General features: G+C 41.9%; 1 protein-coding gene across 1 annotated transcript in view; it reads right to left on the bottom strand.

Annotated features, from left to right (window-relative positions):
• REELD1 (reeler domain containing 1) overlaps positions 1–13,468 on the bottom strand; it is a 27,195-nt gene extending 13,727 nt beyond the window's left edge. The window contains 3 exon segments of the mRNA XM_042781437.1: positions 1,051–1,214; positions 3,656–3,878; positions 13,261–13,468. Of these exon segments, the coding sequence (XP_042637371.1) occupies positions 1,051–1,214; positions 3,656–3,878; positions 13,261–13,468 (595 nt within the window).
• Positions 13,469–14,004: the final 536 nt, after the last annotated feature.

Raw genomic sequence — 14,004 nt, 5'->3', positions numbered from 1 at the left:
ATGTGGCACCACTCAAATTGAAGAGAAACAGCCGCAGACATCCATTAATCATCGGAACATGGAATGTACGAAGTATGAATCTAGGAAAATTGGAACATCATGATAAATGGAGAAAAATTTGAAGTTGTGAAGGATTTCATTTTACTTGGATCCACAACCAACACTCATGGAAGCAACAGTCGAGAAATCAAATTATATTTTGCACTGGGCAAATCTGCTGCAAAAGACCTCTTCAAAATGTTATATATATAAAAAAAAAAAAGCAAAGGTGTCCTTTAGAAGTGTAAGGTGCACCTGACTCAAGTTATATTTTCAGTCACCTCATATGCATGCAGAAGCTGGACAAGGAATAAAAAACAAGTCAGAATTGATGTCTTTTTTATTATAGTGTTGCAGAAGATTATTGAATATACCATGGACTGCCAAAAGAGCAAACAAATCTGTCTTGGAAGAAGTACAGCCAGAAGCCTTCTTAGAAGTGAAGACTGTGAGACTTTGTCTCACATACTTTGGTCATGTTATCAGGACAAACCAGTCCCTTGAGAAGGACATCATGCTTGGTCAAGTAGATGATCAGAGAAAAAGAAGACAAACGAAATGGATTGACACAATGGCTGCATTAATGAGCTCAAAAATAGCAATGATTGTGAGGATGGAACAGAACTGGGCAGTCTTCATTCTGTTATGTTTCTTTCCATTCTGTTCATCAGTCAGAACCTACTGACAGCACCCAAAAACAACAACTGGTAAATAGGGGTAGGAGAAAAGTGTGTGCTGTTTTTTGGTTTACTAACACACTGCTACTCCCTCCACTCCAAGGCCCAACTCAATTGATTAGGTTGGGCCAGACAGTGTGTTTGCTGCAACAAACAAAGTAACTGCCTCCCATGATGGTGTTAACATGTCCCCAAGAACTGCTGCAGTGGGTCCAGGGAGGTGTTTATTGCTTGTTTTGCAGAGACAGAAACCATAATAGAAACTTTCATGTGAAAATAGATAACTAAAAATAATGATGAGGACCAGGCTAGCAAACACAGTGGCAAGCCATACCTGGGGCCATTTCTTCAGTATCACCTGGCCTCTGCCAAGGGACTGGCATTAGTGAGCGGACCTCTCTGTGGCCGGCAGAAGGGACTCTGTTGTTTGTATGTTGAAATAGAACCAATGATTCAATCTGTGCCCAGTAAACAAAATATGACTGGACTACTGATAAACTGTGGAAAAAGAAAGAATAGAGAGATTTAAGGATTTAGTGTCCTTTAAACAATAGCTTGTCCCATCCTAACAGAAAAGAGAGATACTCTAGAAGATAAAGGAGAACAAAAGTCTAAGGGGAAAGAAGGACCAGAGAGAGATTATTTTACTACCCCTCAGAGTGACTTTATTCTTCTTAAAAACAAAAACTCAATAATAACAAATAAATAGAATCATTCAACTTGTTGCCGTCAAGTCAGATCCTACTTTTAGAGACCCCTTCTTGGGTTTCTGAGGCGTTATCACTATGGAAGTAGATTGCCCAACCTTCCTTCTGAGGAGTAGCTGATGGGTTTGAACCGCCAGCCTTCTGGTGAGCAGTCAAATGCCTCAGGCACTATGCCACCAGAGTTCCTAATAATTAGAATAGCAAAAGATATTACAACCATTTATCCTCCAGAGTAAATATAAACTCCAAACCAAACCTACTGCCATTGACTAGATTCTGACTCACAGGGACCCCCAAATGGTTTCCAAGAATATAAATTTTAATGGAAACAGACTGTCTCATCTTTCTTCCATGGGGTGGCTGGTGGGTTTGAACCACTGACCTTTTAGTTAGCAGCCAAATGCCTTAACCACTACTCTGGTGGTTAAGTAAATACAGTCATTAAAAATCTCATTTTGACCAAAAAGTGTCTTCTGGAACTGTAAGTGCTTAGACTAAAAAAATTTCATCTTCAATTTTATTATTGGTCATTACTGGTATATTGTTCATTGGATTGTGAAATTAACTAAAGAGTTTCATAATTAATTTCTATTATCATTGTAGATTTTATTGAAAATTAGAGATGAATCATTACTATTTTAAATTTCTTCACTTTCATCTCATTTATCTTTCCAAAAATTTCACTGAGGCAAGGATTATTGGAAAATACCATTTTCTGCATTTTAAATATTCAGAGGTCAGTCATAAAAATTTATTAATTTGGCTGAGGTCACCCAGAACTTCAAGGTCAAGTTAAGGGTCATGTTTCAGGTCTCAACATATGGTTTTCAGGCTCAATCCACATTATCCTGGAAAAGGATTCTGGGAGATGAGAGCATATAGGGTGACTTTGAGTGAGGCTTCTGGTCAAGTGACTTAGCTCCTTCTCTGTCAAACGGGGAAAATTGTTTCTATACCATATGGGTGGCAGATAGCAGCTATGATGGTAAGTCAGAAAATGAGACAGGAGGTGCTTTGAGAAATAAAAGTGACTACGCAGATGTAAGGACTGCCAACAACCTACATTCTCTGTATGTGATAAGAACCAAAGCTGTGGGCAGAAGCTGGGTTGACCAACAGTCATGTGAGCACTGAGCTTGCCAAAGGGGCAAGATAGGGCACTGTGTTTTCTCCTAGCTGTCATGCCCGCTGTGGTAAGTCACCAGGAGTGGGTAGATAGAGGACACTGTGGGGAGGGGGCATACCACACATTTCCCATTGCTTCCAGTAGAGAGAGGAAACCTGGAGACGCATGGGGGCTGATGGCCTCTACCCTCAGGTAAACCCTCCCTGATGCATTTATGAGGGTGTGGAGAGAGAAAGGAGTCACTGGGTGGTACCAATGGCTACTAACAGAAAGGTTGGAGTTCAGGTCCACCCAGAGATGCCCCTGAAGAAAGGCCTGGTGATCTATTTCCAAAAAAAATCATGCACTGAAAACTCTGTGGAGCACAGTTCTGCTCTGACACACAGGGGGTCATCATGAGTCAGAATAACTCCTGGCAATTTTTTTTTTCTTTTCTTTTCTTTTTTTTTTTTGGAGGGGAGAAACTGAAGAACCCTCTACTGAAAGTGAAAAAATTCTTTCTTGGTAAATCCAAGTTTCAGAAGAATGACTAAACAATCATCTCATTTTTTGAGTAATAACGATGCTTATAAAGTGCTCACAGTTGCCAGGAACTCTTCTGAGCACTTTGTGTATACCAACTCTTTCAGCCTTTCACAGCCCTATGAAGTAAGGACTCTCATTATTATGCCCACTTGGTAGACAAGAAGCCCAGGCACAGAGACTTCAGTGGCTTTTTCTGGTCTCTCATGAGTAGTCTCTTGGTTCCCATTTCTCTATCTGCCTTCTGTCTCTCTTTCTTGGTTCCTTCACTCCTCTCCCAGCTCTTTTGTCCTCAAGTCAGAATTTCTAGGAAAGGGTTGCCAGGATTCATCTGTGCCCAGGGAGGAAAGAAAACAAGCATTCCCCAGGCTATGGACAGTGGCAAAGGAGAAGGATTGAGGGGGAAAAAATTGTTCTAGTTATCTTCTACATAGGTTCACTCATTAGTTTGGACAGGCCCAGTGACAGTGTCCTGGTTACAAGCCAGCCCAGGAGAGCAGGGAACATGAAGGAAGGGAGAGGAGAGCCCCTCTCCTCAAAGTGGAAGGTGCAGTTACTAAGAAATTACAGGAAATCTCCCTCACAGGAATCTGATGTCCCACACAGGCTGGCCAGGGGCCTTCCACACGAAAGACAGGTTTCTCTTCAGGGACTTGTCAGAGTGGGTGACTGTGTCAGCGTCTTCAGAACAAGTCATCACTTTGGAATGAGGAGGAATAATAACAAAAGTGCCAACTATTTGATGGTTAGAGACTCTTCGAGCCTGAAGTAGAAATCCCATGAAGTCATGACTGCTACTCACAGTCACTGCAACAGAAAAGAAAGAAACGTCCATTGGAGTGTAATGTGCTTGACTTAGCTCCATTCGGTGACTATACATTTATTTTCAAAAGAAGAAAAGCTTAAGACCATCCCTCCCAAAGCAAACAATTGATCAGGAAAAAGGAAAAAGCTGAAGTGCTATTTCACACCAAAAATAAATATTATTTGCATCAAATATACATAAATATGATATAATAAAGAACTAGAAATAATCACTATTTTTTTTTTCTTTTAATACTGGAGTTAGAAATGCCCCCATACACAAAACCCAAAGGTCATAAAGGAAAAGAAGAATGAATTTCACTATATTAAAAACAAGTCTTATCAGAGCTGAACTCAAGAAAGTATTTGTAAGATACAAAAGCAGGTACAAAATAGGCACAATAAAAACAGATATAAAGAAATGATGTTGTTGTTAGATGCCGCTGAATCATCTCCAACTCATAGCAACCCTATGCGTGTTGTTGTTGTGTGCCGTCAAGTTGGACCTGACTCATAGCGACCCCTCTTTGGGTTTCTGAGGCAGTATCACTACAGAAGTAGATTGCCCCATCTTCCTTCCGAGGAGTGGCTGGTAGGTTTGAACTACCAGCCTTCTGGTTAGCAGTCAAGTGCCTTAGGCACTATGCTACCAGAGCTCCCACCCTATGCATAGCAGAATGAAACACTGCCTGGTCCTGTGCCAGCCTCACAATCCTTGCTATACCTGAGCCCATCATTGCAGCCACTGTGTCTATCGATCTCGCTGAGGGCCTTCCCCTTCTTTGCTGACTCCCTACTTTACCAAGCATGAGATCCTTCTCCAGGGAATGGTTCCTCCTGACAACATGACCAAAGTAGGTGAGAAGAAGTCTGGCCATTCTCACTTCCAAGAAGCATTCCAGCTGCACCTCTTCTGGGACAGATCTGTTAGTCCTTTTAGCAGTCCTTTTAGTACTCTCAGCATTCTTCTGCAACACCACAACTCAAAAGCTTCTTTGGTCTTCCTTATTCATTGTCCAGCTCTCACATGAATATGAGGCAACTGAAAATACCATGACTTGGGTTAGGTGCACCTTAGTCTTTAAGGAGACATCTTTGCTCTTCATCACTTGAAAGAGGTGTTTTGCCAGCAGATTTGCCAGTGCTATACATCATCTGATGTCTTGACTGCTGCTTCCATTGGTGTTGATTGTAGAACCAAGTAATATGAAGTTCTTGAGAACTTCAATCTTCTCCATCCATTGTGAAGCTGTTTATTTGACCAGTTGCAAGGATTTTTGTTTTCTTTATATTGAAGTATAATCCATACTGCAGGCTGTAGTCTTTAATCTTCATCAGTAATTGCCTCAAGTCATCCTCACTTTCAGCAAGCAAAGTTGTGTCATCTGCATATCGCAGGTTGTTAAAGAGTCTTCTTCCAATCCTGATGCCATGTTCTTCTTCATATAATCCAGCTTCTCAGATTATTTGCTCAGCATACAAATTGAATGAGTATGGTGAAAGGACACAACCCTGACATACCCCCTTCCTGATTTTAAACCATGCAGTATCCAAAGAAATGAAAGTGAATAAATAAAAAAGATAATCCTCCAAAAATTATCAAAGGATAAAAACAGATAAAATAAAACAAGTAAGCTGAATCATAATTTAAAAAGCTAGTTAAAAATGAGGCATTATCTTCCACCTATCACATCACCAACAAGAAAAAAAACTCACTGCCATTGAGTCAATTCCAACTTATAGCAACTCCCATTGGGTTTCCAAGACAATAAATCTTTGTGTAAGTAGTAGTCAGGGCAATAAGGCAAAAAAAAAAAAAAAAAGGTGGTGGTGGTGGTGGAAATTAGAGGCATTCATAATGTCCATATTGCTAAGGAAGAAGTAAAACTATCCCTATTTGCTGATGATATAGTCCTATACATAGAAAACCCGAGAGACTCAGCAAAAACTACTGGAACTAATTGAGAGATTTAGTATAGTGGCAAGATACAAGATCAACATACAAAAATCAGTTGGATTCCTCTACACCAGCAAAGAGATTGCTGAAAAGGAAATAAGGAAATCAATACCATTTACAATGTTGTTGTTGTTGTTATGTGCCGTCGAGTCGGCCCCGACTCATAGCGACCCCTCCTTGGGTTTCCGAGGCAGTATCACTACGGAAGTAGGATTGCCCAACCTTCCTTCCGAGGAGTGGCTGGTGGGTTTGAACCGCCAGCCGTCTGGTTAGCAGGCAAGTGTCTTAGCCACTATGCTACCAGAGCTCCCAAAAAATTAAAATACTTGGGAATAAATCTTACCAGGGACACAAAAGACCTGTACAAAGAAAACTATTAAAGACTATTTCAAGATGGGTGAACAGACTGAACTATTAGGTATGTCTATGCAGCGGGGAGTGTACCCAAGACCATGTATAAGGTTGGCAGATAATGGTTCTACAAATGTATTTGTATGTTCTGTAAAAATTCCCAGGTGTATAGTAGAGCTGACAAGGAGTGAGCTTGTAGTCACTTCTTGGGCACAGCCAGCTACCCAGAGGGACCAAGTAGTTGAACCTGTGGGCTCAGGACCATAGTTGGAGAGGACATCAAGCTCAATTGGCATAACATACTATACAAAACACTGTTCCACCTTCTACTTTGGTGAGTAGAGATTGGTATCTTAAAAGCTTGCAAGCAACGATGGGTCTCTCCTCAACCAGAGCAAAGAAGAATGAAGAAAAACCAAAGATTTGTGGAAACAATTAGTCCTAGTGACTGGTACATCATGTGATATGCAGCCTATATATGAGACCAGAAGAACTAGATGGTGCCTGGCTACCACTGTCAACCACTGGGAGGGGGATCTATGTAGGAGATCCTGGATAGAGAGGGAGAACAATGTGGAACAAAACTCAAAATCATTTGGGAAAAAAAGGGGGGCAGGAACCAGGTTTGCTGGTCTGATGGAACCTGGTGGAACCCCTGAGGCTATGACCCCTAGCTGCCCTTCAGGTCTGGAATTGAACCCACACCTGTGGCTTCCAGCCAAACAAAAGACAGGCATATGAGTTGAACATGTACCTGAGGTAGATATACTCCTTGGAGAGATCAATCATGGGAGAAAGAAGGGCTGTTTATGCACAGGGAGACAGCTCAGGGGGCAGGAGTGCATAGAGGGATGGACACAGGGAAGAGGTAACTATTGGGAGGAAGTGGGAGGGGAGCTGTTGCATTGGGGTAAATTGTAGTCAGTGTCACAAAACAAAGTATATGTAAACTGTCGTATGGAAAGTGAATTTGCTCTGTAAATCTTCACCCAAATCACAATAAAAAAAAAAGAGAGAGACTACTTCAAGAAACCATAAGAGATCTACATAAATGGAAGAGCATACCATGTTTGTGAATAGGAAGACTGAACATTGTGAAAATGTCAATACTACCCAAAGCAACATATACATTCAATGTAACCCCAATCCAGATCCCATCAACATTCTTTAAGTATACGGAAGAGCCAATCACTCATTTTATATGGAAAGGAAAGAGACTTCAGATAAGCAAAGCACTATTGAAGAGGAAGAACATAGTAGGAGGTCTCACACTCCTGGATCTCAAAATGTACTATATAGCCACAGTAGTCAAAACTGCCTGCTATTGGTACAATGACAGACATGGACCAGGGGAATAGAATTGTGAACCCAGAAATAGATCCATCGACCTATGGTCAGCTGATCTACAACAAAGGGCTGAAATCCATTAAATGGAGAAGAGATTGTTTAACAAATTGTGCTGGCAAAACTGGATATCAATTTGCAGAAAAATTAAACAAGATCCATATCTCACACCACACACAAAAACTAAATTGAACACTTAAATGTGAAACCTAAAACTATAGAGTTCCTTAAAGAAAAAATAGGAGCAAATTTAGGGACCCTAATTTATGGCATAAATAGACTGTCAAGCATAACCCAAAATGCACAAACAGCAGATCAACTAGATGAATGGGACTTTCTCAAAATTAAATTTTTATGTGCTTCAAAAGACTTCTTCAAAACAGTAAAAAGAGAACTTACAAATTGGGAGAAAATATTCGGCAATGACATATCTGACAAGGGACTTATCTCTAAAATTTATAGTAAATTCTAACACCTCAACAATAAAAAACAAAACAAACAATCCAACTAAAAAGTGGGCAGAAGACCTGAATAGACACTTCACCAAAGAGAATATTCAGTCAACCAACAAACACATGAAGAAATGTTCACGATTGTTAGCCATTGTTGTTGTTGTTGTTAGGTGCCGTTGAGTCATCTCTGACTCATAGCGACCCTATGCACAGCAGAATGAAACACAGCCCGGTCCTGCACCAGCTCCATAATTCTTGCTATACTTGAGCCCATCACCGCTGCCACCATGTCAATCCATCTTGTTGAGGGCCTTCCCCTCTTTTGTCGACCCTCTACCTTACCAAGCGTGACATCCTTCTCCAGGGAATGGTCTCTTCTGACAACATGACCAAAGTAGGTGAGATGAAGTCTGGCCATGCTCGCCTCCAAGGAGCATTCCGGCTGCACTTCCTCCAGGATGGGCCTGGAGACCGTTAGCCATTTGAGAGATGCAAATCAAAACAACAATGAGATACTATACTGCCCCAGAACTAATAGCAAAGTTCAACAAGACAGAAAATCACAAATGCTGGTGAGGATGTGGAGAGATTGGGACTCTCATACACTGCTGGTGGAACTGTAAAATGATACAACCACTGTGGAAAACAGTATGGCAATTCTTTGAAAAGCTGAATTAGAAATGCCATTTGATCCAGCAATCCCATTACTAAGTATATACCCTAAAGAAGTGAGAGCCAGGACAAGAACAGATATATGCACATCCATGTTCATCGCAGCACTATTTACAATAGCAAACAGATGGAAACAACCTAGGTGTTCATCAACAGAAGAATGGACAACCAAACTATGGTACATACACACAATGGAATACTATGCAACACTAAAGAATATTGTAGAATCTACAAAACACTGTATAATGTGGACGAACTTGGAGGACATTCAGCTGAGTGAAATAAGTCAATCACAGAAGGAAAAATATTGTATCAGTTCATTATTGTAAAAAGTCATGGAAATGTTTATATACGGAGGGAAACTTTCTTTATTGGTTAATAGAAGTGGGAGGGGTGGGGAAGGAACACTGAAAATAAATAAAGAAAGAAAAGAAAAAACTAAGTAAATAAAATAATTTAACTTAAAAATAAACAAGTAAGAGTCATTTATTGTACAGACTTGTTGAATATAGTTTAGTCTCTGGCTCTGTTATGTTCCATGCATTTGAATGTTTATTAATAAACATTTGAACAAATATTCATGATTTAACACCAGGCACTGTGCTAGGCATTGAATATACATCTGTGAACCAAGTACCTAAGTCCTTACCTTCAAGAAGCTCAGCAATTAATGTGGTGTCCCAGCAAAAAAACAAAAACAAGAAAAGTGTATGATAATTACAATGTAAAGTAATAATTGATGCTCACTGAATCTATGACGCACTCTGTCAAGTCCTTTATTACATTATGTTTTTGTCGTTAAAATCACAATCCAATTACATTTTCCTTCAGAACGTCTTCAGGCCACCTTTTATTAGAATTTGGTGTCATGATATTTTGGGCCATTTTTAGATTTTCCTTCCTAATATAGGTCTGGTGGCATAGTGCCTAAGGCATTTGACTGCTAACCAGAAGGCTGGTGGTTCAAGCCCACCAGCCACTACTTGGAAGGAAGATTTGGCAATCTACTTCCATAGAGATACTGCCTCGGAAACCCAAGGAGGGTTCGCTATGAGTCAGAAACGACTCAGTGGCAGTGTGTTTGGGGTGGGTTTTTTTTGGTGATATAATGTTTTCATTTTGCTAGTCACAGAACTATGGGAAGCCAGGAGTGGGCCACTGAGTGCTGACATATTGATCCCCCATGATTGGTGTGAAGGGTGCATCTGAGGTGAAAGGAGCCCCCTAGGAGGTTGCCAGTATCATTAACCAGCCACTTGGGTTTACCCCGGTGTGCTATCTACAGATTTTCTGTGTCATGATGTGGCAAAGTCTGGGACGCTCTGTTAGAATAGCCTTCATTGCAATTTGAGGAGTATGTTGCTGTCAGTTCTGTATCCTACCCACATAATCACCCCACACACACACTTATCATCAATAAAATAAAATGATTGGATCAAGTAACATTCATAAAGGTTTTTGTTTGTTTGTTTTTTTACTATCTCTAAACCAAAGCAAACCAAACCCACTACCATAGAGTTGTTTTGGACTCATAGTGACCCCTATTGGGTGTCTGAGGCGCTCTGGTAGCATAGTGCCTAAGGCACTTGACTGCTCACCAGAAGGCTGGCGGTTCAAACCCACCAGCCACTCCTCAGAAGGAAAATTGGGCAATCCTACTTCTGTAGTGATACTGCCTCGGAAACCCAAGGAGAGGTCGCTATGAGTCGGGGCCGACTCTACGGCACATAACAACAACAACAAATCTTTAGGGAAGGAAGTAGATTGCCCAGTCCTCTTTCTTTGGAGTGGCTGGTGGGTTTGAACCACCAACCTTCTGGTTAGCAGTCAAAATGTATTAGGCATTGCAAATTAGCAAAACTCGAAAAAGGGTAGAGCAAAGAATTTGCTGATGTGTGTCCCATATCCCCTCAGCCCATTTGTGTTCACCTATGGCTGCTGTGGTAGTTAAATTTGTACATCAAAGTGGCTTGGCAGCTGGCAGTAGTTATTCCTCATGATGAGACTGACAATCAACTTCTTGGTGGGATCTACCACAAGCAGCTGAGTAGCTGCTTCCTATATATAAGGAGAAGCCCTGGGGATAGTCTGTACCTTATAGCATGCTTGAACCCTGCATGTAGCCATGTCATTGTTCAGCAGCCTGCCATGTTCTGCTGACCTGGGGACTTATACTGGACTTGAATTAATGGCCTGCCATGTGGTTTGGTAACATCAGGACTGTGCCATTTTATTTGTGGACCTTGGGCTTGTTAGCCTCACCAGCTAGTAGCTGCCTGCGTGAAGAAATGCCTTTAGGTTCAGTGGGCCAGGAGCAAGAGGCAGAGCTGAAGTCCAAGTTCGAGGGGCTTTCACAGAGTACCTAGAGCCTGGCATTTTGAATTTGGACTTCTAGCCTCCTGAACTGCTGTTTGTTAAGGCTATCCCATTTGTGGTATAATTCTTGTCAGAGTGGCACTAGGTAAGCAAAACAGCTGCATAGACCATTTTCTCTCTACACTAAAATTTCTCCTTAAGCACCTCCATCTTTCTTCTTTCCCTTCTCTAGCTGGCATCTCAGGAGCTTGCTCCAAGGAAGGCAGGCACAACTCTGAGGGGGGTGGAAATACATCTGGTGGGGAAGCAATCCTCAGCTCACAAATTTCCCAATCTCTCCATCATCCTGAGGGAGGATTCAGAGGTATATTCCACACAGCTTCCCAAAGAGTCCCCGCTGGAATTGAGCCCCAGTTGCCCACAGCTGTGACTTGCTGTATTTCATGTCTCTTCCCTATCTCAGTTTCCCCTCTGCCTCATTTTGCTTCCTGGGGTCATCTACCAAATAAAATACTGGCATTCAAATTCTTACTGTTTTTGCAGAAACTTAAATTAAAAGAGTGGAAAATACTTTGTATACTTGTAAATAATTTTAATTTTAGGAGCTCTGGTAGTGTAGTGCCTAAGGCATTTGACTGCTTTTCAGAAGGCTGGTGGTTCAAGCCCACCAGCCACTCCTCCGAAAGAAGGTTGGGCAATCACTTTAAATATTCAAAATGGCTGCCACATGTAAATAATCAAAATGACTGCGCCCTTCAGACAGCAGAAAGTCAACAGCTCAGGTTGTCTCCCTCCTTGCTGTTTCCCTTCCTAGTCATAGGCCAACAGTGCAGTCATCCCTGCAGCCCATGGTGACCAGGGTTGATCTTTAGGTCAATTCTCAGGTCCCAACACCACTTGGAAACATTCAGGCTATTGGTCCCAGAGTAGCTGACAGTCTGCAGCTCCAACCGTCTCTGTACTCACTGTTTCGTTAGGTTTTTCTACTAGTTGGTGCCTAGTCCACTTCTGTATAGTTCCTTTCAAAGCTCAGGGCTCCAGGATTATCTTCTGTATCTCTGTCAACTGCTTTTTCTTATCTTTGTTGAAGAGGGTCTGTGCCGCTTGTCTGCCTATTCCTCCATCTTACCGGAAGTCCCTTCATTAGTTTTTTGCTGAGTCTCTCGGGTTTTCTATGTGGAGGATCATGTCATCTATTTGCGGTGTTGGCCCAGTCCACTTCTGTACAATTCCTTTCAAAGCTCAGGGTTCCAGGATTATCTTCTGTATCTCTGTCAATTGGTTTTTCTTTTCTTTGTTGAAGAGGGTCTGTGTTGCTTGTCTGCTTATTCTTCCATCTTACCTGAAGTGCACTCTAATGAAGCTTTTATATAAAAATTTATCTCAGGGAAATGGCTCCCAAAGTTGTAGAGGCTGGCAAGTCCCAAGTCTGTGGGTCAGATGTCAGGCTGGAGGCTTCTGCTGACTCAGGCAGCTGCTGGTTTGAGAGGCTAATGAATCCAAGATCGGCAGGTAAAATGGCAGATTTTTGGCTCACAGGCTATGAAGGCAACAATCCCAAGATTGGCAGGCAATATTGCAAGCTACTGCTTCAAGCCCAGAAACGAGAGATGATGATGAGCCAGATACAGGATGAGAATCCAGCAAAAAAGCCAGAGACCTTTCCCAAAGCTTTTCTATAGATACTAGAAGCAGGCCACACCCTGAAGAAAACTCCATTTCAAACTCTATCATATACTTTTCATTTGCTAAATACTTCATGTTTATTTTTGGCTACATAATTTCTCCCTAAGGGTAAGTCAAAATTTTGTCCAGGAAACTCCTGCTTGGGACAAATACAATTTGGAATCTGTCCTGGGGCTTGGAGCTCTTTCTAAACCAAACCAAACTCACTGCTGGGAGTTGATTCAACTCATAGTGAGTGACCCCTCCTTGTGTTTCTGAGGTGCTATCTCTATGGAAGTGGATTGCCCAATCTTCCTTCCCAGGAGTGGCTGGTGGTTCAAATCCACCTTCTGGGTAGGAGTCAAATGCCAGCTTTTTAGAGTCCATCAAATCCTTTCCTGTCTGTATCTGGAGGAGTCCCTGGGTGATGCAAACGGTTAACACGCTCAGCTGAGAACCAAAAGTTGGAGGTTTGAGACTACCCAGAGGCACCTCAGAAAAAAGTCCTGGTGACTGCTTCCCAAAAGCCAGCCATTCAAAACCCTATGGAACACAATTCTACTCTGACATGCATGGGGTCACCATGAGTCACAGTCTACTCCACGGCAACTGGTAAAATGGTACGTACCTGGAACCTTGTCACCTGGTGAGTAGGAATTGCTGCTGGTGTGGATGGTAATGTGGTGGGTTCCAGGGTTCTGAGGCTGGATTTGAATGTGTCTGGGCTGCATGTCCACACAGGCTACCAAACTTGCACCATGGGAAAAGGCTGCCGAGCAGGAGGCCAGGCAGAGGGCAGTACAAGCCCAGCCAGAGAGGGCTATCCAAACCCTCATCCTGTCCTTTGCTGTACAGAGAGAACATCAGCTTTAATGCAGAGGCTACTTAAGGTAATGATAAGTCTTCTTGGATGTGACTGCTCTGACTCCCATGTGGCCTTCGCACACGAGAAACTTTTAGCACTGTCTCCCCAGATCCTAAGTGCCAAGGTCAAAAAGACAAACCAGGCTATCAGAAGTGTTTGATTTCTAAAAACTTTAAAAAACAAAACGAAACAAAGAACCTGTCTTCTTGCAATTTTCTAGTAATGTAAGAGCAGGCTGTTGCTTCTTAAAGATAGGTTTTCATTATTAGGCAAAGAACTAGGACCAGAAATATGTTTGGATTCTAATTTAAACTCCTCACGAGCAGTCTGTCATTGGAGAGTGTGAGCGCCAGTACATTATTGCTGAAGCGCATGGCCAATATTCCAATATGGTCCAGCAGCCCGACATATGGTGGCTTGGATTAGTGTTTTCTCTCTACAACTGCAAATTATAGAGCAATGCTACAGAACTTCTGCCAACTATCGATTATCTAGGGGAGATTGTAA

The sequence above is a fragment of the Orycteropus afer genome, unplaced genomic scaffold (genome assembly GCF_000298275.1).
Source record: "Orycteropus afer afer isolate SDZICR_OR568_19922 unplaced genomic scaffold, OryAfe1.0 scaffold00120, whole genome shotgun sequence".
Classification (NCBI taxonomy): domain Eukaryota; kingdom Metazoa; phylum Chordata; class Mammalia; order Tubulidentata; family Orycteropodidae; genus Orycteropus; species Orycteropus afer.
The sequence above is the reverse complement of the archived record's forward strand: the minus strand, read 5'-3'. Positions and strand labels throughout refer to the sequence as shown.